Source organism: Schistocerca serialis, chromosome 4 (assembly GCF_023864345.2).
Source record: "Schistocerca serialis cubense isolate TAMUIC-IGC-003099 chromosome 4, iqSchSeri2.2, whole genome shotgun sequence".
In the NCBI taxonomy this organism is placed as follows: domain Eukaryota; kingdom Metazoa; phylum Arthropoda; class Insecta; order Orthoptera; family Acrididae; genus Schistocerca; species Schistocerca serialis.
In genome coordinates, this window is record NC_064641.1 from 678,995,101 (window position 1) to 679,022,371 (window position 27,271).

The following is a 27,271-nucleotide window of genomic DNA, read 5'->3' on the forward strand; positions in this document are numbered from 1 at the left end:
TCAAAATCAAATGAATAATCGATAGATCAATGTGCGCGAGATGCTAGGTGCTCTGGTTAAAATGGCTCTAAGCACTATGGGACTTAACATCTGAGGTCATCAGTCACCTAGACTTAGAACTAATTACATCTAACTAACCTAAGGACATAACACACATTCATGCCCAAGGCAGGATTCAAACCTGCGACCGTAGCAACAGCGTGGTTCCCGCTGAAGCGCCTAAAACTGCTCGGCCAGTGGCTGGCTAGGCGCTCTGTGAAACAAGGTTTTTCTCTCCAAGAATATGAATTTGGCACCCCTGAAATCGCTTCCTGGGTCGGATACCCTGGATTGACACCCCCCCCCCCCCCCCCCCCCCCAGATCCGGGCCTGCTTCAACCAATTTCCACAGATGCTCACAACAGAAGCATATGACAAGCACCAACCATGATGTTTTCCGAGATGATTTTTTGCTGGTGGCAGATGATAACAATTTGCTCTTTGTCAAAGTTGCTTATGTCAGGGGATTTCCTCATTTGCAGCCTCTATCATTGCTAACATGATTCACAATTTGTCTCTGCTCTGTTTATATGCTTTCCTTACCATGTCACATGTTCGCTGTGCCACCAAGTGACATTCAGTCTAGTGGTGGGCATGGTCATAATATTTGTGTCATCAGTGTATTTAAACACAACAGAAGAAAGAATGCATTGCTGCTAATCTTATACAAGTCATGACTATGGTGAAGTAACTAATGTATAATTTAGAAAGATGTACTTCTAATCGAGTCCTCTAGTGCGAAATAAATGGCCGCTAGTCATTCCTACAGATATCTGCTGAAATTTTCTAAGACTCTTCCATTACTCTTTTCCAGCCACTCATGTGGCATTAAGGAATTTTTTCAAAAGTTTCAATGGAAGTGATAAGAGAATTTATTCTTTGAGACAATTCTCTAGTATTGAGCACTTTGTGACACAATGTTAAATACACGAGAGAACAAATACCAGCCCTCTGGGGTTTCCAAGTCCTTACGATCAACTATCTCAGATAATTGATTCCTACTGGTGTGAGAGTCAGGAGATTAATCATCGCACAGATTATTTACTCTACATAAAAGGTATACCACTAAGAAGACTTAACTGGCTCTATTCTAGTGAATAAAATCGTTACTGTTCGCTGGCAACAGAATAAAAGACTTGGGGTTCATTGGCTTATATAAGGAATAAGACAACAAGGAAACTTCATTGCAAAAAGGAATGACATTGTGTTATCTGAAGCACCATACTGCCACAAATTTACCAGAACAATGTAAGAGAGTGCAACAATTGATATTTAGTCAACTGTGCTGTAGCATAACTATTGCTGACCCCAAAACCCTCAATAATAACTGTATTCACCGTGAAGAATATCTTGTCTTAGAACAAAGATATAACAACAGTAATAAATAAAATTATAAACAGCTGACCAGTTGCAATGGATAAAGAAATCTTTACCTAGGTTTCAACAAATTTAAATTTGTCTTCTTCAGAAGGTGGCCTAAGGACAATGAATATCATAGCTTACATTAAAAGGTATGAAACTTGTCACGGTTATCCTACACAGACAAGTCAAAGGGCGTAGACTAGATCTGTGGGAAGAGTTACAAATTTTTAAACATCTAGAGCTCAAAGACGGTAATATACTGAACGACCAGTTGAACCTTGCTTGTAGACAATTTTTCGAAGGCTTTAAACCTGTACTGTTTATGGTATAACGTTAATGCTGGTAACCTCAGTGGTCTATTTTCTCAGGAAGCTATGATGCACTTTCAAATCTTTAAGCTCACTACCCTTTATGTAATGTGGTTTTCTCACGATGTATGGCTGCCACTACATCGGCCCTTATGTGATTTTCTCTGGCTCTAAAACGTTGGCTCCCTGAGAATGTGTATTAACTGGATTGTGGACCAGGGTTCGTAATTTTGTCTTAAGAGCCATTATTGTTAATTTTAAAGTTCTGACATATATACGGTGTGTGCACTTCACTAATATTGTAATGTAATTTTTTATATTCTGGTTGTATATGCCACTGTACGTAACTCTCAGCGTAAGCGCCACCTGCCTTTTTGATGTATAACTACATTAATGCTACCAAGGCTCCCATACTGTTATAAGGGGAGTGTTAAACGCTTTCCTTCTCTTTAATGTTACTTTATCTAAAGACGCTATTAATACTGATAATTTACACGTTGCTTTTGTACGCCAATCGGCACATGGTTCGCGCCATGTGCGCCACCTGCCCTGGCCGCAGTGTAACTACGCTGGCCGATTACACTCAGTCGCTTGTGAGCTCTGCAACATCCATGTACTAATTTACATATACATGACAAACCCTATTTTTAGGGCTATATTTTAATTTGGACAAATGGATCTATGCAGAAATTTGTAAAAACGGCGATGATACATCAGTCCATACTAATGTAAAATTGTAAGTACCAGGCGTCCTTCTCATATTTTTGTAATACAAGAGCTCTCTAATATGTGTTAAAATCTATTCTTGACTTAAGTTTCATACCTTTTAATGTAAGCTATGATGTTCATTGTCCTTGGGCCACCTTCTGAAGAAGACAAATTTAAATTTGTTGAAACCTAGGTAAAGATTTCTTTATCCATTGCAACTGGTCGGCTGTTTATAATTTTATTACGTGGAACCATTGCTGTTGTGCAGCTATGTTTAAAAAAAGACAGTAATAAATGATGGAACAAATGTTCTTCATTTTGTGATTCTTATAAGAGGTTATCTAAAATTGTGAAAAAAAACACAGTTCAAATAACTTGCAAATGGGATTATTTGCAAAGCTTCTTGGATTAAATTATTTATTGTTTCACCCACTGATCAGCTGACTATTGATTCAAATGTGTAATGGTAGGAATAAGTTAAAGCACATCTCTAACTGCCAATACCCCCACTGCCTTGTCTACCTCTGTAACGAGATATATGACAAAGGGGAATGGCCTGATGACTTTCTTGCAGTTGGTCATGATACCAACTGAGAAAAAGAGAAATGCCAAAAAATGTGAAGAGTGTAGGACTAGTGGCCTAATTTCTCAAGCAGCTAAAGAATTATTGAGAGCGCTGAAGGCTATATGGCTAGCTGGACAGATGGATTGGGGACAAATAGTTCGGATTTAGAGGAGGAAAAGTAAGAGAAGATGCTATTGGTCTGATAAGAATCATAGGCGAAAGATATATGGAGAATGGTAGAGAAATTTATGCTGTTTTTATTGATTTGGTTGGTTGGTTTAAAAAAGGGGGAAAGGGACCAAACCGCTAGGTCATTAATCCCTTGTTCCGAATAAAACAATGCCACAAGGGTGAGAAAAAACAAGCAACACCGACAGCACAAAATGGAGAGAAAGAAAAAAACCACAAGAACGACTGAAGGGCAACAAACACTTAAATGGAAAAAAGGGGAGAAGAAAACCACAGAAATGCAAGAAACAGGTAGAAGAGATTAAAACAACAAAACAGATTACCATGGCTGGCTGATCATGAGTATAAAAAGGAGAAGACAGCCACTCTGCAACACATTAAAACCGCCATCCTAAAAGCACTAGGGTGGAGGACACAGAAGGACAAAGAGCACATCTAAAATTTGGATCAAATGACAAAACCCATCCTCACGAATAAAATGTAAAACTAAATCAGCCAATGAGGCGTTGTCAGATAAAATTAGCGACAACGAGTCTGGCAACTGAAGATTACATCACAGGTCAGTCAAAGCGGGATAGTGCACAAGAATATGGGCCACTGTCAACCGGGCGCCACATCGACACTGAGGCAGGTCTTCACAGCACAGGAGGTAGCTGTAGCCATGGGTCGCCCAAGCATGGCCAATGCAGAGCCAGTAAAGAACCACAGAGACCCTGCAAGAGGCCCGCATGGAGGACTGCCACACATTCGTAGTCTCCTTAATGGCATGCAGTTTATTGTGCATACTGAGACTATGCCATTCCATCTCCCAAGCCGAAATACCTGGTGACGTAAAAACAAATGCAGGTCAGTTATTGGAATGCTGATCTCCAAAAGCGGTTTCCGTGCAGCGTGTTTGGCCAGGAGATGGTAATTCGGATGAGCAGGAGAACTGTGAACGTGTGCAACATAGCTGGCAAGCAGTTGTGCACGTCCGACCTGCAATAGAGGGACTCCAGCTTCCGCAAGGATGCTGGTCACAGGGCTCGTCCTAAAAGCTCCCATTGCTAGTCGAATGCCACAGTGGTGCACTGGGTCAAGTAAATGCAATGCTGAGGGTGCCACCGAGCCATAAACCAGACTCCCATAGTCAAGGTGGGATTGAACAAGGGTTCTGTATTGTTGCAGCAGTTTAGAGAGATCTGCACCCCAGTTGGTGTTGCTCAGGCAGCAGAGGGCATAGAAGTGCTGCCAGCACTTCCACTTAAGCTGACGAAGGTGAGGAAGCCAAGTCAACTGGACATCAAAAACCAGTCCTAAAAACTGATACATCTCCACTACAGTGAGGGGATTGTCAGTAACCTAAAGTTCTGGTTCTGGATGGACGGTACGACGTCGACAGAAGTGCATAACACACGACTTTGCGGCCGAAAACTGAAAGCCGTGGGCTAGAGGCCATTACTTCGCCTTGTGGATGGCTCCCTGTAGGCACCGTTCAGCAACACCTGTACTGGTGGAGCAGTGCAAAATGCAGAAGTCATCTGCATACAGAGAGGGTGAGATGGACGGCCCTACAGCTGCTGCTAGACCATTCATGGCCACTAAAAATTGAGATACACTCAATACAGAACCATGCGGGACCCCATTCTCCTGTATATGGGGGAACTATGGGAGGCACCAACTTGGACATGGAAAGTACAAAGCGACAGGAAATTCTGTATAAAAATCGGGAATGGGCCTCATAGACCCCACTCGTATAATGTGGCAAGGATATGATGTCGCCAGGTGGTCTCATACGCATTTCGTAAATCATAAGAGATGGCAACAAGGTGTTGGTGTCTGATAAAGGCTTTTCGGATGGCAGCCTCGAGGGACACAAGGTTATCAGTGGTACAGTGACCCAAGCAGAAGTTGCCCTGGCACAGAGCCAGTAGGCCATCTGATTCCAGGACCCAACCCAACTGCCGAGACACCATACTTTCCAGTAGCTTAGAAAGAATGTTGGTGAGGCTGATGGGCCGATAGCTTGTAGTCAGACAATCATCTGACTGTGGAACTGATTGGGCCCAGGAGCTGTGTCTGGGCAATGTACAAGGGCACCGAGGAACTCCCACTTTGTAAATGGGGCATTATAGTTTTCACTGTGGTGTGTAGTGAACGAGAGGACTTTTCCCTCCATCCGCCGTCTGAGAGTGCGAAAGGCTGGGGGGGGGGGGTTATTCTCCGATGCAGAGGTGTGAGCATAGTGCTCAGCAAACTGCCTGGTAGTCGCGTTTGCATCGGTAGATAACACGCCATGTATGTTAACACCAGGAACACCTGTTTGGGTCTGATACCCAAAAGCTCGTTTGATCTTTGCCCAGACTTGGGAACGTGATGTATGTCACCCAATGGTGGAGTCGAGACATACCTCTCCCAACACTCCCGTTTCTGTCTGTTGATAAGCTGGCGAATGTGGGCACAGAGCCGTTTAAAGGCTATGAGGTGCTCCAGGGAAGGGTGCCGCTTATGCCGCTGTAGAGCTCGCTGACACTTCTTAATTGCCTCAGCAACTTCTGGCGACCATCAAGGGACTGTCTTTTGCTGGGGCATCCTAAAGAACAAGGGCTCACATTTTCCGTTGCAGAAATGATCATTATAGTTACCTGCTCAACCACCACATCGATGTTAATATGTGGGGGTGATTCAACAGTGATAGCAGAGGTGAAGGCTTCCCAGTGTGCCTTGTTTAAAGCCCATATGGTTAGGCGTCTGTGGCCCTGATGCTGGGGCAGTGACAGGAAGATGGGAAAGTGGACACTACCACACAGGTCGTCATGTGCTCACCAATGGATAGATAGGAGAAGGCCAGGACTCCAAACTGAGAGATCAATGGCCGAATATGTGCCTTGTGCCACACTGAAATGTGTGGCGGCCCCAGTATTTAAGAGGCACAGGTCGAGTTGTGACAGTAAATTTTCGACATCTCTGCCTCGGCCAGTAAGACCTGTGCCACCCCACAAGGCGTTACGAGCACTAAAATCTCCCAAAAGTTGGAAAGGTTTAGGGAGTTGATCGATCAGTGGAGCCAATGCATTCAGGGGTACTGCATCATCTGGAGGAAGATATACGTTGCAGACAGTTATTTCCAGCGTCTTCCTTATCCTGACAGCCACAGCTTCAAGAGGGGTTTGTAGGGGCACGGGTTCACTGCATACTGAGTTCCGGACATAGAAGCAAACTCCACCTGGCACTCTATTATAGTTGCTATGGTTCCTGTAATATTCCTTATAGCTTCTAAGGGCAATGTGGAAAGCAGATGTAAAGCTTAACAGTTGCTGTAGCTCAGCCAGGTGGTGAAAAAAAAAAAAAAAAAAAAAAAAACACACACACACACACAGTTCCAGTGGAGGATGACTTTATTGTGAGGATGGGACGGCATGAAGCACGCAAGGAGGCAGGTTATGCCTGAGGGTCACCTGCTACCTCCGACTGAGTATTTATAGCCATTTCTATGGTGGATGAGGCATCAGTGAGATCCAGGTCCGCAGGGGATGCTAAGATGTCCACTGCATCCTCAGATGAGGAATTGATAGGGAGTGGTGGTGTTGGGGCCACCAGAGGGTCCTGTTTCTTGGCAGACTTTTTCTTAGTTTGCTTACGCTCTTGCTTCTCTGTAGGGGATTGCTGGAAAGATTTTTCCAAAGCAGCTTCAGGTATGGAGGAAGACCGTGAAGCTCTTCGTCCAGCAGCTTTTGGCTTCTTTATCCATTGGTGAGTGTCCGCCATGGCATTAGTGGAGATCTTGGGAGAGAGGGCCCAAGGGACCCCTTCCACACGAGAGGAGCCGGAGGAGGCTGTTGCTTCTCTGGCAGGGGGGAGGGGACCAGTGATCTCTCTGTTTGGGAGGAGGGGGGGGGGGGGGGCTTGCACATGAAGTAGGTGCTTTGGAGCAATGGAGGAAGATTTTCCCCCTACCACCAAGGGGGCAGATGTATTCTGGTGGCCCAGAGGGCCCACTGTTCGTGGCACAGAGTGAGGAACCACTGGCACCTGGAACGGCGATGGTGACGTAGCTGCAGTGTATGTCGATGTCAACCAAACTGGGTTTAATCTTTCGAATTTACATTTAGCCTCTGTATAAGTCAACCGGTCCAGGGTCTTGTACTCCATGATTTTCCGTTCCTTTTGAAGTACTGGGGAGTCTGGTGAGCACGGGGAGTGGTGCACTCCAAAGGTGATGCAAGTGGGAGGTGGAGTATCAGGGCTCAGTGGACCTCCGCAGTCTCGACATATGGCATTAGAACTGCAGCAGGAAGAGATGTGCCCAAACTTTCAGCATTTAAAGCACCGCATAGGAGGAGGGACGTATGGTTTCACGTCACAGCGGTAAGCTGTCACCTCGACCTTTTCAGGCAATGAATCGCCCTCAAAGGCCAAGATGAAGGCACCGGTAGCAACCCTGTTGTCTTTGGGTCCCTTGTAAATGTGCAAGATGAAATTAACACCATGACTTTCTAAATTAGCGCAGAGCTCATCGTCAGACTGCACTAGGTGGACACGATGGAAAATAATCCCCTGGACCATGATGAGGCTTTTATGGGGAGTGATGCGAAACAGGAATATCACCCAGCTTGTAACAGGTGAATAGTGCTCGGGATTGGGCAGGGGATGCTGCCTGAATCAAGACTACACTGTTTCGTATCTTGGGCAGCGCTGCCACTTCTCCAAATTTATCCTCGGGGTGTTCAACGAAAAATTGAGACTTCAAAGAGTCTCCATTGGTTCTGCTACAGATTAAAAAATGAGGTGAATGTGGCTCTCTCCGTTCTGTAGCTCTACATTCCTCCCATGGTGTAGTGAGGTAGGGAAACAATTTAGGGTCATACTTGTTGGCATTGTATTCTATCTTGTCTTTCTTAGAGGCTGCTGGTGCCATACGGTCACCAGCAGGAGATGACTTAGTCTGCTTCACTGCAGGTCATCTGCCCTTATACCACCCACTCCTATCAGGGGCTCTCCCCACGGGCACCACACAGCCATAGCAAAGGCCAACTGGCGTGATGGCAGTTGCCGGGAGTCTTGATGCCCCAGGAAGACAGGCATGTACTCCTTGGCCTACTTGGGGAGTTTACAGCTCAGGCATCAGCAGTGCAATCCCTGTGTTGTCAGGGGGCTACCACCAAATGGGTACATGACAGCCCTGTGGTGTCACCGCCAGACACCACACTTGCTAGGTGGTAGCTTAAATCGGCCGCGGTCCATTTAGTACATGTCGGACCCGCGTGTCGCCACTGTGTAATCGCAGACCTAGCGCCACCACCAAGGCAGGTCTCGTGATACGAGAGAGCACTCGCCCCAGTTGTACGAGAACCTAGCTACCGACCAGATGTACGAAGCCTTTCTCTCTCATTAGCCGAGAGACAGAATAGCCATCAGCTAAGTTAATGGCTACGAACTAGCAAGGCGCCATTAGCCATACAGTGATTGTAATTAAAGTCTCCTGTGTATCGTCAAGATCGATGTACCACAATGATATTAAAGATAAGTATTAATACAGCTACGTACTTTTCTTAATAACATTAATTACGTAGCCTGTTCCAGTACTTCACGCCCGTCTGTGTTAGTCTAGCGTGCATTTTCAGCCATCTCAACTTCACGGTGTCGGCCCAGCTACCGACACAACAAGCCCCACCACAACGGACTGGCTACCGTGCCGGATAGTGGGTCCAGAGAAACCCAATATTGTCATGGGGGTGAAAGAGGACAGGAGACAATGGGAGAAGATGACATACCCCAGAAAGTGTCCTCGCCCAAACAGTTGAATTGCAGGTGGAGATGGAAAGCCATGACGAGAGATTCAGGAGAATGAATCTAAGGGCACTTGTGCACCACAAAAGGAATCCTTCCCCATATGGCCCTCACTTCTGTGGAATTTTGAAAGTGGCAGATCAAACTACAGAATGGGACCTGAACTTGGCTAAAAAGTGAGAGACTTCTTTTAGTTGCCTCTTACAACAGGCAGAAATACCTCGGGCCTATTCTAACCCTTGGACCCGCAGAGGGATATTGATTTGGGAAAAGCTTTCAACAGAGTACAATGGAAAAAGCTGATTGATATTTTGAAGAGAAAAGGAGCAGATGGGAAAGAGAGATGATTGATACAGAATCTATAGTTACAACAGACAGCAAGAATAAGGATTGGAAATTAAATGTCTGAAGCAAGTAGCATTCGAAAGTGTGTTAGGCAATGTTGTTGCCTCTCTCCTTTATTGTGCAAGTTATATCTAGAAGAGATTATTGCAACAGGTTTAGATGGAAAAAGAGGAGTGTGTACTGGTAGAAAGAGAACAGAATGTATACAATTTGCTGGTGATATGGTATTAGTGGTAGAAAGTGAACAAACTGTAAATAAAATTCTTAAAGATCTGAATGATGCTTGCGTGGAATATAGGATGAGAATCACTATTGCAAAAACAGAGAGTATGGTGATCAGCATAGGAAGAAGACTGAAATATATCAATATAGGACACGTTGTTATTAGCCAAGTAAGAGCATGTAAATATCTTGGAAGTATGATTACTGAAAACTTGGAGATTCCATCAGGAAGTAAGAACTCAACTGCTATAGCTAAAAAGGCATTCAATAGAAAGTGGAGATTATTATGTGGCAAACTAGACAAAAGTCTGAGGAGAAGACTTGGAAAGGATTTTGTCTGGAGTGTAGCACTCTATGAAGCAGAAACGTGGACACTGAGACAAGACGGTGATAAAAGGTTAGAAGCACTTGAGATGTGGATGTGGAGGAGAACGGAGATGATAAGCTGGATGGAAAGAGTAAGTAATGAAAGAGTGTTGGAAAGTGTTGGTGAGAGGAGAAGATTGCTGTAGGTTATAAGAGAAATGAATAAGAACTGGATGGGTCATACCAGGAGATGGGAGTGCCTGCTAACAGACACTTTGGAAGGTGGAGTTCATGGGATGAGATTGAGAGGAAGGAGGAGATACAAGATGAAAGATGACATAAATAAGTGGAAATTATCTGGACCTGAAGAGTGTGGCAGAAGACAGACCACATGAAAAGCTGCCTTTGGCCAGGACACTGATGACAATGAGTGTATCATGTGGTTTCATTTGGAAGTAAAGTCTGGAGCTAGAGCTTCAATGTGAAAGACTTTGATTTGAGACAAATAGTTTATGGTTACATACCGGCGTTTGGACATGAATATGGAAACACGAGAAACACAACACTTCACCTAGCCTAATTCATGTTAGGAAAATTGTTTGCACTCCTAAAAGCTTCCAGTCATCTCCAAACGGACAAATACAGGTCCTGTATGATTTTCAAATAGTGGCAACTTTACATAACAATGATGGAGATAGACTGTGATCACACACAATTCACCCCATACTAAACCACAAAGGCTCAATAATATTGTGATCTGGTGACTCTGGTGGCCAGGGGAGATGCAAGAACTCATCCTCATACTCACAAAACCAATTCCAGATGGTGAAAGCTGCGTAAACAGGGGACCTGTTATCATGGAACACAACATCACCACTGGGAAACAAACATTGTACCATGGGATGGACATGGTCAGCCAAAATTGTCATGTAGTCCTTGGCAGTAATGTGGCCTCACAGAGTAACCACGGCACCCACGGAGTAACACAATATGGAAGCCCAAACCATCACTTAACCATCCTGGTGCACTCTTGTGACGTAATCTTGTCCAGAAGTTGGAAACAGTGTGAAATAAAACTCATCTGTCCAAATGACATTTTTCCATTGCCCCACAGCCCTGGTTTTATTGCTTTGGCACCTTGTTTTCCAGTAACAGGGATTTGCATAACTGACGAGTGGGTCTGGAATTCCAGCTCACCCTGAAATTCACTGCTTCTGGTGCTCCCTCACTGTTGTTTTGATGCCGAAAGAGTTCGCGAATGTGACATCCAGTTCTCCAGTGATTTTTCTGTTGTCCTCTATTTTTCGTTTAAGTCATATTCTGTGATGGCCTATCATGATCACTTAACACACTTTTGTCCACATTGTGACTTAGCACATGATATTTTCCTTCTGTTCTTGGGTGTGGTATAAATCTTCGATATGGTGCCTCTTGAAACACCATGCAGTTCGGTTACCTTGGGTACGGAAGCACCCCATCAAACAAGCCCAAATTCGAATTCACTTACCTCTGACAGAACCACACATAACATCGTTCTGACTATGACTGACACTTGCAATGTATTGAGGACATCACACAGGTGCTGTTCATGGTGAAATAAAACAGCACAACCTGCAGGCTTGGCTAGCATCTGCACTTGTGTTCAAGTGTCCATTTCTCACGGTGTTTCCATATTTTTGTCCATCCCTATACTGTTATTGCCTGTTGAGTTCCTTTACTAATTAATGGCTAAACAAAACACATTCATTAACCACAATTAATGTTTCCATTTTTGCATCTTCATTAATCATGTAATACTTTGTTTTCTTTGAACACTGCTCCACAGTTGCATCCGCAACTCTCAGATTTTAGTTTATTTTTCATAGTAAGGTTAAAACTGCATAACAGTGTCAAAATAAACTAAAAATAGGCTGCTTTGCAACTTTACTCAATGATGGATTAGAAAGCAGACGACGATATTTTTAACGACTCTATTCCACATGCAGCTGACAACTTTTGATTTATTTTTCATGCTAGTGTATAACTTCAAGTTTAATATGAAAAATAAACCAAAAACTGACAGATGCATGTGGTATTCACTCATAAAAGATGTCACTGTCTGCTTTCTCGTCTACAATTGAGTAAAGCTGTACAGGAGTAATAGGCAAGAATAGAAATGCAGAAGAGGAGTAATCAAATCAGGGCAGATATGATGAAATAAGAATGTTACACAAGGGGGCTCATGACAAGGATGAAACTTTCTGAAACACTCCTCAGACCTGTAGCTCAACTGCCATCATCAAGATGCAGTGAGCTTTTTTTTTTTTTTTTTTTTTTTTTTTTTTTTTTTTTTTTTTTTAAAAAAAAACAGTGGTGTTCTTTTCCGACAAGCAATGCTATGTTAAGGGAATTTACTTTGGTCTTGCTGTACTGCTTGGGTTTTCTGCCTATTTGATTTCTTGAGAATTGGCAATTTAGTAATTTTTTCATTTTAATAGATAGTAAAATACCTATTCCCTGACTATGGAGACTCCTATTTTTTAATCATGTAGTAATTATTTTGCTTTGCTTAGTCTGACTGGAATTACTGACATTCCCATAGAGAAAACAAGACTCCTATTTTGTGAAAAAATATTGTGCCAACAATTAAACTGATTTATTCAAGTAAAAATTAAAATAGTTTTGCTTCAGAAGATGAGGTGAATGAGTTTTTGGACAATTTCAATTTAGCCACAGAACTTAAAGAGTCATGGAATCTTGAAATGCATAAAAACCAGAATATTAAGACTTATCCATTTAAAGATAATTAAGATGGATATAATCACCAGCTGGGATGACATGCAAAACTTGCCAATGTACTGTGTCCAAGATGTCAAGTAATTAGGAAATCTCTCACTGGATAAAAAGTTTGGATGCATTGCGATACCTGTTTCACAAAAATGTTTCCAGAATGATGGAGACAATTGAGCTAGCCAAGAAATTAAAGCTTGTGTTAAACTCAGCAGTGCTCTGTCTAAGGAAATAATGAACCAAAAAGCTGTTTTATGCTTGCATTGCCCTTAGAAAGCTCCCGCATTGTGTTGATCTCCAGGCAGAACTACTGGACTTTACACATTCTCCCTCAATACTGTCCTATGGTCTAAGCTCCTGGGACAAAGAAGCTAAGGTCAAAAAAGAAACTATTTACAAAAGCACGCAGTAAGAACATTGTTTGAAGTTGAAAATCAAAACATCTTGTATACGTCTGTGGTTAATAACAAGTGTGAAATTAGGGTGAATTGTGCAATTCAAAAGCATAACATCATAAGTAAAATAATTTCCATATGGAATGTGGATCCTTATCTATGGTTCAGAACAGAGTTTCATACTCTGGTGCCCAAATCTATAAAATGTTAATGGCAGGAAATTGAAAATTCCCAGATATTAAAAACTGAATAAAAGAATACCACATTAGCAACACCTTTTACAGTTCATCAGGATATCAGAACTTGGGGAAGCAAATTCCACATACCTTGTAACACCTATTTTTGACCTATTTTGTATATGTATCAATAGTTCTATGTCATTTTGTAGTGTTGCTTATGTGAAGTGTTGTATTTATTATTGAAATTCTTTGACTCTCATATTTCAATTATGCGAACTTTTTGAACGACAATGTTTAAACTGTGCTTGTGGATTTAAATAATTACTGGAATGATTGTTACATAATGTACTATAAATGACTTGGTCCATAGCTAGGGAATGTAAGGTTGAATATAAAATATGTGGGGAAGCCCCGCACCTACAGAAGTAGCCTGGCGGAGTGGAAAAGGTGAGGTTGGCACGCAAGTGGCAACTTGTCCTTTGTGCTGGGTAAGGAGTTAGGAGTTTGACCTGAGCAAAGCTGTGGTTAACATCTCATTAGCAGTAGTGGATTATTGTGGCTCATATTCTTGGAGTTTTGAGGCCAGAGGAGTTTAAGAGCCGTATTTATGGGCCTCGGATGCTGCATCTTGTGATAACATTATCATGGCATGGGTATTGGCCATATAAAAATATAATTCCAATGGCAAGAAGATCTGTAACAGGGAGAGGCCAACAGTACTGCCATGACTGTATCACCATGAATGTTTACAGCCTTGGCAAATTACGCCACCAGTATCACCAGCCTTCTATTAAATTGTTTATATTTGGTACTCTGTAAATGGACCAGGTATTTGTGAAATTTGGTTGATTTTAATAATAATCATGGTGCTACTAAAAACTCTATCTTACACCCCCAATTATCCCAAATTGCAAATCTGGACAGTAATCCTACCCTACTGAATTTAATTCTAAGTGTCCTAATTTATTATGGAAAGACTTCTTCAGCAGTTGTAAAAATAGCTACGATTGCTTTCTAATGTGTGGAGTTGTAGGGTTTAAAGTTCAGTTTTATAGTTTAAGAAATACTCCACCGCCAGTGCATTTTTAAATCAATCTGCAGTCATTTTCTTAAATAATTTGCCTTATTTGAAAAACTTTCTGAAAATAGTAAAGTTGATGTGAAGTAAAAAAGATTATTAATTGTTGCATTTATGCACTTCGATCAGAATTATAAAGTTTTATCAATGTTCACTTCGCGAGAAAGTGTTTGAATTTAAATTTAATGTTGTTTTGGCATTTGCACAGCCAAATATATTTTAAGTATGTTAAAAGATTGCTTATCAAAGCACATTTGTTATTTGAAGATTTATAGGTAATGCCTCATACATTCCAAAAACTCATGAATTCTGTTCTGGTGGGGCTATAGGAGGAACCTAGCAGGAGCCTTACATTGAAGAAGGATGTGATTGTGAAAATCCAGGCAGTGTTCTTGTATTTCTAGTTTTCCACTTCTTTAACAATTGTATTATGTTGTATCTGCTACATATTATGGTGAGACCTACCCCCTTGGGAGTGATAAATAACTGGGTATTGAAGCATAGGTAGATCCATAGGTTACATTGTTAATCTAACTGCACTCTGATCAAGTCCTCTAGAATTTTGCATTCCAGTCTTAACATTCACATTTTACATTTCTCATGACCATATGTGGAAAGTAAAATGAAGATTTAGTCGCAAACCTTTTGATAGATCCAATATTCCTGAACTGTAGTTGTTTCTTGTGCACTCTGGCACAGCAGCATTTGGCCTTTCTTAACAGTATAAGCTCTAGGACTAACCTTCACCTCCTCGTGTCAATTGGTAAACAGAAATACCACATAGCTGTACAGGCAAAAGAAAATCCTTATCATTTCACAAAGCCCAAAGCCAACAGAGTGTACGTTCTACATTTTCTTAAGGGGGAAGGGGTGGAGGGAGAGCACACAGACTAGGTTCAGAATGCGTAGGAAGCTTTTCCTGTAGGGCTACTTTCAGCAGTGAAAGAGAGTTTCACATTACTTACTTCCTCTATTTTGTTGTTCCACAAATTCTGGTGATTCACGTATCACGGAGTCTTGACGACTGAAACGGAATCCTGTAAAATTAGGCCGGTAAAGCTGGAAACCAGTTTTACTTCTAGAAGGCATCTTTTTTCCAACTGGAGGTAAAACATAGTTTGGCAACCCCTGTCGATCAGATACAAGTATTTGCCTTCGTACCCCAATATCTTCAGGACAGCTATGACTGATAACAGTAAGAGAATGCCCAACTGGAGGAACATCATGGTTATTTGATATGATCACATCTTCAAGTTCTTCACCTTCTGCCACACACTGCCCTGTTTTTTGAGAAGCACATATCTTACTCAGACTGAAGTTTTCATCATTATGTGGTCTTTGGGAAGTTATGGAACTTCTTGGTTCTCTGGAAGTCCTGGAATTTATAAGAGAATAAAAAATTTAACACTAAAAGAAATCAAGTAAGTAGCAAGAACAAGTACATAGAAAGAAAAGATAATATCTTGAAATGCATATATTCATTATTAACTTCTTATGTCACTATCAGAACAAAACCATTTTCATTAACACTGACCAACGTCTCAAAACAGGCACAATAATCAAATAATTTGAAACATGGGCATGAGTGCAGAAGAGAGAGAGAGAGAGAGAGAGAGAGAGAGAGAGAGAGAGAGAGAGGCGTTAAAGTCTTAAAGATAGTAACTTTTAGTGGGATGAAAAATGAAATTATATCTGCACACTACTGAATGTTCTGGATGTTATAAGATAATGTTAAAAAAATGGCGGCTTTGAAGTTCTATCTTTGTTTCATGTTATATCACTTTACGAATAAAATCAGACAGCTCTAAGTGAGTGTACGAACTTAAAACACTTACAAATCTTGGTTCTATAATGTACTCTGGGTCTATAGTCCGATATGGGAACAATGGCAGTTCATGCAGACCAAAATAAGGATGGGGATAGCATTGTTGTTGGTTCCAAGAGACATACATGTACTTTGCACTTGATAAAAGAATGTACTTGTATACCGCGAATAATGCCTCTCGCTTGCATGTGTAGAATTTGTCGTTCAGCACCATTATCAGCAATGAAAACTCTCAAAAAGAAATAAAAATTCACTAAATAACTCACTATGACCACATATAATGCTCGTATACATACATTCACAGCAGAGCACTCAGAACACTACTGAATTTTCACAGCCTGTTGGAGAATGTGTGATGTAGGCATGCAGAACAATTCTGAACTCTCTCACCATCGTTACAGACTCCAACTAAGGCAGACAATTGTACTACTTCTTTACAATTGGTGAATTTGAGAGAATTTATAGCCATATTGACTGTTTTTTTTCTATGTATACAAAATTTATAAGAATGTTTTGAAGGAAAATTAGCCGAGAAATCTAATACACTACTGGCCATTAAAATTGCTACACCAAGAAGAAATGCAGGTGATAAACAGGTATTCACTGGACAAATATATTATACTAGAACTGACATGTGATTACATTTTCACGCAATTTGGGTGTGTAGATCCTGAGAAATCAGTACCCAGAACTACCACCTCTGGCCGTAATAACGGCCTTGATACTCCTGGGAACTGAGTCAAACAGAGCTTGGATGGCGTTTACAGGTACAGCTGCCCATGCAGCTTCAACACGATACTACAGTTCATCAAGAGTAGTGACTAGCGTATTGTGATGAGCCAGTTGCTCGGCCACCATTGACCAGACGTTTTCAGTTGGTGAGAGATCTGGAGAATGTGCTGGCCAGGGCAGCAGTCGAACATTTTCTGTATCCAGAAAGGCCCATACAGGACCTGCAACATGCGGCCGTGCATTATCCTATTGAAATGTAGGGTTTCGCAGGGATCGAATGAAGGATAGAGGCACGGGTTGTAACATATCTGAAATGTAACGTCCACTGTTCAAAGTGCTGTCAATGCGAACAAGAGGTGACCGAGACATGTAACCAATGGCACCCCATACCATCACGCCGGGTGATACGCCAGTATGGCGATGACGAATACACGCCTCCAAAGGGCGTTCACCGCGATGTCGCCAAACACGGATGCGACCATCATGATGCTGTAAACAGAACCTGGATTCAACCAAAAAAATGACGTTTTACCATTCGTGCACCCAGGTTCGTCATTGAGTACACCATCGCAGGTGCTCCTTTCTGTGATGCAGCGTCAAGGGTAACAGCAGCCACGGTCTCCGAGCTGATAGTCCATACTGCTGCAAAGGTCATCAAACTGTTCGTGCAGATGGTTGTTGTCTTGCAAACGTCCCCAGCTGTTGACTCAGGGATCGAGACGTGGCTGCACGATCTGTTACAGCCATGAGGATAAGACACCTGTCATCTTGACTGCTAGTGATACGAGGCCATTGGGATCCAGCACGGCGTTCCGTATTCCCCTCCTGAACCCATCGATTCTATATTCTGCTAACAGTCATTGGATCTCGACCAACGCGAGCAGCAATGTCGCGATACAATAAACTGAAATCGCGATAGGCTACAATCCGACCTTTATCAAAGTCGGAAACGTGATGGTATGCATTTCTCCTCCTTACACGAAGCGTCACATCAACGTTTCACCGGCAACGCTGGTCAACTGCTGTTTGTGTGTGAGAAATCGGTTGGAAACTTTCCTCATGTTAGCACGTTGTAGGTGTCGCCACCGGCGCCAACCTTGTGTGAATGCTCTGAAAAGTTAATCATTTGCTTATCACAGCATCTTCTTCCTGTCGGTTAAATTTTGCGTCTGTAGCACTTCATCTTCGTGGTGTAGCAATTTTAATGGCCAGTAGTGTAAATTATGAGACAGAACTGGTAACCAGTACTTACTGCTGACAGACACATACAAAAATAAAAGGAACACAGCACCCCCTTTCAGAAATACTAGTAGAGAGAGGGATACGTTCGGGAAGATTAAAAAGAAAAGGCAGGTTCCTCTGGGCTCTGAATTAGAAAGACCCACCTGTAGTGAGGATCAGGGTTCACGAAGATGAAGCAGAAGGAATCAGAGAAAGTAGGTCACAGATGGTATATTGGTAAATGTTGTACCAGCTTCAGCCTGGGGATGATGATAACACAGTGAGAAGTAAACACAGATTAAGGGGAAGAGAGACGAACAGTTCAATTAAGAATTAGGACAGAAGAAAGGGTTATGTAATAATTAAAAATACAATAATGAAAATGAAAATAATAATAATAATAATAATAATAATAATAATAATAATAATACCCCGTGGAGGCCCGGGAAAAGAATAGGCCTCCGGTATGTTCTGCCAGTCGTAAAAGGCGACAAAAAGAACAAACCACTAATAGGGCTAACCCCCCTTTTGGTGTGACTAGTTGGTTAAGGACAGAACTAATGAAGCCTCGGACAAGCGCTGTCATGGTCGGGGACAACGCTTGAACCCTATGCCCGTCCACAATGGTAACGACACTGCTAGCCACACGGAAAATGATTTAAATCCAAATAGAGGTGTTTTGCAGGATATGCTTCCTGCAACCACACTAGAAGGAAAACAAAGACAGAGGATGAGATGGTCAGATGAAGTTAACCGACACCTCATGTTCTGTTATTACCAAGCAACAAACTTAGGAACCAACACAACTGGATACAGATCACAAGTATACACAACATTTATTACCAGATACCCAGAATTAAAATTTTTAACAGAACAACGACTAGCTGATCAGATCCGTGTAATAATCAAAAATAACAGGATACCCCAGTCAGAATTAGAAAACATCAAAAACAAGTACAACAAATACTGGAACAAAATAATGTGCAATCAGAAGAAGAAGAAAATACAGTAATGGACTCAAACATCCCAGAGCAAACAAACAAAGAACAACATGCATCAATTAAACAATCAGAGGAAAACAAAATCTTAAGACAGCCACCAGAACAAGCACAAATAGAACGCGAAATGACACACATGTTAGACATAGAAGAAAAATTTCAGCTGACATATATAGAATACAAAGACACAAAAACAGACATTAGACCATTCTTGCATAGACCCCCAAATAACCCACAAGCTGAAACAACAGCAACAACTATCAACACAATCATACACAACAAAATAAATGAAAATCCACCTATGGAAGAGACACAAGTAATGTCTGCTTGTGACTGTATATGTGCGGATGGATATGTGTGTGTGTGTGTGTGTGTGTGTGTGTGTGTGTGTGTGTGTGTGTGAGAGAGAGATCGCGCGAGTGTATACCTGTCCTTTTTTCCCCCTAAGGTAAGTCTTTCCGCTCCCGGGATTGGAATGACTCCTTACCCTCTCCCTTAAAACCCACATCCTTTCGTCTTTCCCTTTCCTTCCCTCTTTCCTGAAGAAGCAACCGTTGGTTGCGAAAGCTTGAATTTTGTGTGTGTGTTTGCATTTGTTTGTGTGTCTATCAACATGCCAACGCTTTCGTTTTGTAAGATACATCATCTTTGTTTTTAGATATAAATTATGGATATAATATGACTGGAACATACCAACACAAAATCACACATTTACTATACATGGATGATCTAAAACTACTGGCAGCAAAACATCAACAACTCAACCAATTAATAAAGATAACAGAAGTATTCAGCAATGATATAAATATGGCTTTCGGAACAGACAACTGTAAGAAAAATAGCATAGTTAAGGGAAAACACACTAAACAAGAATATTACTTATTGGATAACCACAGCGACTGCATAGAAGTGATGGAAAAAAACAGATGCCTATAAATATCTAGGATACAGGCAAAAAATATGAATAGATAATACAAATATTAAAGAAAAACTAAAAGAAAAATGTAGACAAACACTAACAAAAATACTGAAAACAGAATTGACAACAAGAAACAAGACAAAAGCTATAAATACTTATGCTATACCAATACTGACCTATTCATTTGGAGTAGTGAAATGGAGTATCACAGACCTAGAAGCACTCAATACACTTACAAGATCACAATGCCACAAATATAGAATACATCACATACATTCTGCATCAGAAAGATTCACATTGAGCAGACAGGAAGGAGGAAGGGGATTTATCGACATAAAAAACCTACATTATGAACAGATAGACAATTTAAGAAAATTCTTTATAGAACGAGCAGAAACTAGCAAAATACACAAAGCAATCACTCATATAAATACATCGGCTACACCATTGCAATTTCATAACCATTTCTACAACCCTTTAGATCACATAACATCAACAGATACAAAGTAAGTAAATTGGAAAAAGAAAACACTACATGGCAAGCACCCGTATCATCTAACACAGCCACACATCGATCAAGACGCATCCAACACATGGCTAAGGAAAGGCAATATATACAGTGAGATGGAAGGATTCATAATTGCAATACAGGATCAAACAATAAACACCAGATATTACAGCAAGCATATTATTAAAGATCCCAATACCACAACAGATAAATGCAGACTTTGCAAACAACAAATAGAAACAGTAGATCACATCACAAGCGGATGTACAACACTAGCAAATACAGAATACACCAGAAGACATGACAATGTAGCAAAAATAATACATCAACTTGCCATACAACATAAACTAATAAAATAACACGTTCCCACATACAAGTATGCACCACAAAATCTACTGGAGAATGATGAATACAAATTATACTGGAACAGAACCATTATAACAGATAAAACAACGCCACATAACAAACCTGACATCATACTCACCAATAAAAAGAAGAAATTAACACAACTAATCGAAATATCCATACCCAATACAACAAATATACAGAAGAAAACAGGAGAAAAAATTGAAAAATACATCCAACTGGCTGACGAAGTCAAGGGCATGTGGCATCAGTATAAAGTTGACATTATACCAATTATACTAACAACTACAGGAGTCATACCACACAATATACACTAGTACATCAACGCAATACAGCTACATCCAAACGTATACATACAACTACGGAAATCTGTAATTATTGATACATGTTCAATTACCCGAAAGTTCCTAAATGCAATGTAACATATACTGTACAGTCAAAAGAAAGTCACGCTTGATCAAGGTCCGCGTCACTTTCCATTTTTAACCAGACATAACGTCTGAGAAAGGAAAGAAATAATAATAATGTAATAATAATAATGAAAAAAAGAGAGGGAGGAGAGTGTTAAAGGAGATTACGTCCAGGAGGGTGTCAGGTTGCAACGATGTGTCAGAGAGCAAGTTCCCATCTCCACAGTTCACAGAAATTATTATCAAGTGGAAGAACCCAAATAGCCCACGTGGTGTAGCAAGCACTGAAGTCACTCAGATCTTGCTGTATAGCACATTTAGCAACTGGGTAATGGCATCCTCAAAGTGGACTGGTCTCAATCTTCCCCTGAACTCTGGGGATGGAAGCTTACCCTACAACACTTCCCTGCATTCAGGCATACTCCTGGTCTTAAGATTTGTTAACACATCCCCCCTCCCCTCTCCCACTCATATAATGTTCACCGTGTCCTCCTCATATAGTATCGGAGCTGGAGCTGGCACAATGCTTACTATTGTACCATCTCTGATCTACTCCCTTTGATCCCCCACACCCTTTCATCTTCATTTACACTCACCTTCACTTCAAGTGAGTCTCTCTCATTCTGAGATTCGAGTGACCTGCCCTTCCTTTTTTCATACTGATAAATACATTTTACAGTAACTGGAACTTAGTAATATCTTATTGCCATCTTTCTTAAATTTACTTTGTGGACCATTTTTTGAACTTAATTAAAATGTATTATTATTTATATATTTAAGCAAAAACACAACAAGCTACAACTAGTACAAGTTAATGTGAAACATACATACTCATTTTGAAAGACAGACAACAGTATAACTAAAAACCACTATTTTCTTCTGCACACCTTCTGAAATGTGAATATTCTTATGTATCCTATCATAAGAACTTAGGCACATCTTACCACTATGTGACAATAGAGTCACACTGAAAAGTGTGTGTGTGTGTGTGTGTGTGTGTGTGTGTGTGTGTGTGTGTGTGTGTGTGTGTGAGAGAGAGAGAGAGAGAGAGAGAGAGAGAGAGAGAGAGAGAGAGAGAGTGTTTTAGCATGACTACAGTTAACAAGGAGTCCAAACCACTTGCCATTTTTCACACAGATAGTGCGTTATTGGATGTGAAAGAAATAATAAGCGAGGGAAAAAAAGGTCCTAGGACCAACTGGAGATACAACATTGGACTTCTGGGCTTTGAGTCTGGCACTTACACACCATGAGTCACCAACATCAACATTAAGCTACATTAATTCACAGTTTCTTATTTTCTTGAGGGGAATTTGCCATATACAAATCAATATCAGACTGCTGCTTCATTGTAATCAAAAAGGTAAGAAATAATTAGAAAACTAATCAGTTTTACTAACCCAACAAAAATTTCAGTTTCTGAGCTGTCAGCATGACCACTGTTACTTCTTTCTGCACATGCAGTACAGGCAGGCAGTTCTAATTCAGTCCCTTTATCTGACACCTGTGATGTAATGTTCACTATCCGTAGCAGTTGTCTCATTGACTTCTCTGAATCACTGTCATTTATGTATGCACCTGGAGCATCTTTTTCAACTAGTTCAATTGCTGTATTTGGAGGGCTCTCTGGTTCTTGTGAGGAGACATTAACTTCTTTTGAAGACTCAGCTGCCTTCTTCGAAAAGTCTGTTTCGAGAGGTTGCAAGGCTTTATTTGAAGAACACGCTCTTTCTTCTGAGGAGACATTTGCTTCTCTTAGAGTGTCACCTGAACCTGCCTTCTCTGAGGATTCACCTGTTATTTCTGGATGACTGGATTCTGAGGAGACATTTGCTTCTCTTAGAGTGTCACCTGCCTTTGCCTTCTCTGAGAAGTCACCTGTTATTTCTGGATGATTATTTTCTTCCAAAAACCCTTGTCCAGTCGCCAGGGGGTCTTTTTCTTTTATTAGACAGCTGTTCCCTGCCTGTGGCAACTGCCCATCATTTTCTCCTAGTTCGCTTTCTCTATGAAGATTTCCATCTTGAACACAGGTTTCCTTCTGTATTAATTCTGCATCCTTTTCTGGCACAGAAACACCCAAGCCACTGTCAGCAATAGCCTTTCGACGTCTCTTCTTTTTGGGTGCCATTGAGATAATACCTGTAACAATATCAAACAATATGAAAAGGATAGATTGCTACTCATCATATGGAGGAGGCATTGAGCCATAGACAGGCACAGTGAAAAAGATTGCTACACATTTAATGTTTTGGACAAAAAAGCCCTTGTTCTAAAATAACGCAAACACACACACACACATACACACACACACACAGACACAAGCGCGCAGCCACTGTCTACAAGGGCTCGACTGGCATTTACATAATATATTACGTACTTACTTACTTACCTACAATCTTTTCTTCAAAATTGACTTAAAAGTTTATAATTAATAAATTTAATGTTGATGACCTCAAATAGTAATGAAATTGCATAAGTAAATTTCAAAATAAATCCAACACTTTAAAAATAATTAAGTTATTGGAAAAATAGTGATGTTAATATTATTCGTGTTATTAAATCTATATGAAATGTGAAATAATAAATTTGAATTTTTTGTATAGTATAACAAATTTATGATGTGTATCTTGCGATCCTTTCCTTAACTATATCAACAAGTACCATACTGAACAAAAGATGAGCCACTGATCAGTTCCGTTACAACACAAAACTAAAAATTGGGAAACATTGAATTCAAACAGAAATTAAAAACTCATTGTCTACAAATTGTCAGATTATGTACAGTATTTAAAAAACTTTAGCTCAATTTATGTTTCTTTGATTGGAAACATCTTTCTAAATACTCGTCTGACCACAACAGATCTCTGTGTAAAGCTAATGTCTTCTGGCGACACTCTATTCCTACATACACTCAATTCTTAGTGATGGAATTCTTTTCTAGGGATTATACGTAAAAAAAATATGGAGTCAGTTTTTAAACCGCAGAAAAGGGCTGTAGCAATAATAATCAGAAATAGTACTCGGGCACTGTAAAGAACTGTTTGAAAAATTGTGTATCCTTACTGTACAAAATGAGTACTGTATTCACCAAATAAGTTTGGTACCCAACATAAAGGTAACAGGAAGCGAACCCCCTACCACAGAAAGCAGTTGCTGTATTAAGGTGGCATGCTTGCACACAGCATCTGTCTTGCCACAGTGCAAATTAGACTACAATGAAAATAAGGTACACACAAATACCAGCTTAGGTATTATGATCATTAAGGTGAAGTGTGGCAAACTATGTTAAAGGTATGAACTCTTCTCTAAAACTAACTCAGTGGACAACGACTGACTAACCTAATAGTAAGTCTGGTCTGGCTCTGGTGTTGGTGAAGTTCTAACTCTGTTACTAATACAGCTGCAACACTCAACATATCCTGCAATATGGTGCATGACTGCAGCAACATGACAACTATCAGATGACTGTTGGATGACTGATAGCAACTGATGATTGATGGCAACTGTAAGCAATCGGTGACTGGCCAACTCATGTTACATCCACGGTTGGTGGATGAATCTCAATTTGCGAACTATTTGTCTGTCAGGCAGAATCAGGATGTAGGCCCCGTTATCAGTGCCCTCTATGGCGTCAAAGCTTAACTTAGGTGTATGGATGGGATTATCTGCATGAGTTACAGCAGAAGCATAATATGGTTCCCTGTTACGCACACCCTCTGTGGCGTTTAACCACAACTATGCAACACCGCATGACTGACCCTGCCATGTGGTGCTCTCTTTGTATATAGCTGTGTACCATATCTGTTGGTAGACACAAAAGCAAGCATTTCAGGGAAAACATTACGTAATATTTCACGAACAGTTCTATACAAAATCATGGAACAAGAGCCTGTTAAGACAGACTTCTTGCACGTATCGAGGAAAAAACAAACAAAAAACTCAAAGCAGCATTTTCTTCCACAGAATAAAACTATAAAATAAAATGCCAAATCAGGTGAAAAAATTACTAAAAGAAATCTCTTAACAGGCAGCAGCTACAACATTCTTCATAAGTAGTGCATACTACACAATTAAAAATTACTTAGAAGACTCAGAGTATGGATTAATAATAAAAGGGGCCAAATACAACACCCTGTCACATTACAGTACATGAACACAATGTAATGCTCCTGGAAGAAAATCATGTGGCAAGCTCTATAGCACATGTCAGTAATATCTTATCATTCTCAACCTCTCTCTCATCAAGGGGGGATGCTAAATCTGTTTTTCAATTGGACTGAGGGGAGGATATGAAGATGTTCACAGCACCGTATGTTTACAGACCTGGTGTCAGTTTTCTGAAGGGGCATACCAGCAGGTTCATGGTTTAAGAATCATCAGTGGGCACCCTAAATGTGCACAGCAACAAAGAGAAAAACTGTGTTCATGCAGTTCTCCACACTACTCTATCCTGTGCAAGCCTCTTCATCTCTGAATAACCGTGGTAAACCAAAACCATTTGAACCTACTTACTGTACTTGTCTTTTGGTCTCCCTCTGTCATTTTTACCCTTCAAACTGCCCTCCAATACTAAACTGATGATTCCTTGATGTCTCAGAATGTATTCTATCAGCTGTCCCTTCCTTTAGTCAAGTTATTCCACAATTTTTTTTCTTCCCAATACTGTTCAGTACCTCCTCAGAAGTTAAGCGATTTCTCCATCTAATCTTCAGCATTCATCTATAGCTCTACATTTCAAATGCTTCTATTCTCTGAACAGTGTATCATCCACATTTCATTTCTGTACAAGGCTACACTCCATATAAATGCCTTCAGAAAAAGACTCCAGCACTTAAATTTATTTTTGATGTTAACAAATTTCTCTTCTTCACAAATGCTTTTCTTGTCATTGCTATTCAACATTTTATACCCTCTGTACTTCCATTATCATACATTATTTTGCTATCCAAATAGAAAACTTCATCTACCACACTTTACGGACTGTAAGATGCACTTTTTTCTTCAAAAAGTTCTGCAAAATTCAGGTGCATCTTATAATCAAAATTAATATAAAAATGTCCACTATTTGATTTAAAATTTCTGCCAGTTTTAAAAATGGCCATATATTTGATGCTGCGAAAAACCCATCTCTATTTGGCAACAGTGGATTCAACTGGCAGCAGAACTGTACTGATGCAATGAACATGAGTTCAGGGGATTCACAGGTTGCTAACACTGACTACCTCCTGCCCTGCCATCACAAACCCAGAAAACAATCTAGCCTATGATGCATCACTGCAGCCTGTGGTGCCAGTGAACTTAAACTGAAAGTGATTTGTGTTATTGGTACCAGTACAATATTTTTGTTAGTAGCTAGTTTTGTGATGAAAAAATAATGAAAGTTATTCATACGATGCGGGCTATAAACTGAAAGTAACAGCACATACAGAACAACAAGGAAACAGAGCAACTGAGTGGCATTTTGACCCTCCACCAACACAAAAAATCATTTGTAATTGCTGGGCTAGTAAAGAAGAACTGAGGAAGACTAAATGTGCAAATACAGGACTGAATGCCAAATAGCAGAAACTGGAAGATGATAATTTTAGAAATCAGTTCAGTTTTATAAATGAAGATTTTTTAAAATTGGCTTTGCAATCTAATATTAAAAATACTAAAAATGTTATTTTTTTAAAGAACTGTTTAAAAATTCAGGTGCATCTTTTAATATGTACAATACGGTATTACTTTTAGTATATCATTTCCTAATCTAATTTTGTCAGCATTTTCTGATTCAATTAGACTACATTCCATTACCCTTGTTTTGCTTTAGGTAATGTTCACTTTATATCCTCCTTTCAACATGCTCTTTATTCCTTTAAACTGGACTTCCAAGTCCTTTGCTGCTTCTGGCAGAATTGCAATCTCCTATGCAAACTGTGAAGTTTGTATTTCTTCTCCTTGAACAGTAATTACTACTTCAAATTTTTCTCTGGTTCCCTTTACTGGCTGCTCAATGTACAGATTGAATAACAACAGGGATATGTTACAACCCTGTCTCACTCCCTTCTCAACC

General features: G+C 40.5%; 1 protein-coding gene across 3 annotated transcripts in view; it reads right to left on the reverse strand.

Annotated features, from left to right (window-relative positions):
* LOC126473164 (uncharacterized) overlaps positions 1-27,271 on the reverse strand; it is a 125,721-nt gene that overhangs the window by 69,010 nt on the left and 29,440 nt on the right. For all 3 annotated transcript variants that reach the window (XM_050100037.1, XM_050100038.1, XM_050100036.1), the window contains exons 2-3: positions 22,614-23,355; positions 15,200-15,609 (exon numbers count right to left, since the gene is read on the reverse strand). In XM_050100037.1, coding sequence (XP_049955994.1) covers positions 15,200-15,609; positions 22,614-23,344 — 1,141 coding nt within the window. In that variant the 5' untranslated portion in view covers positions 23,345-23,355. The remainder of the gene's footprint in view (positions 1-15,199; positions 15,610-22,613; positions 23,356-27,271) is intronic.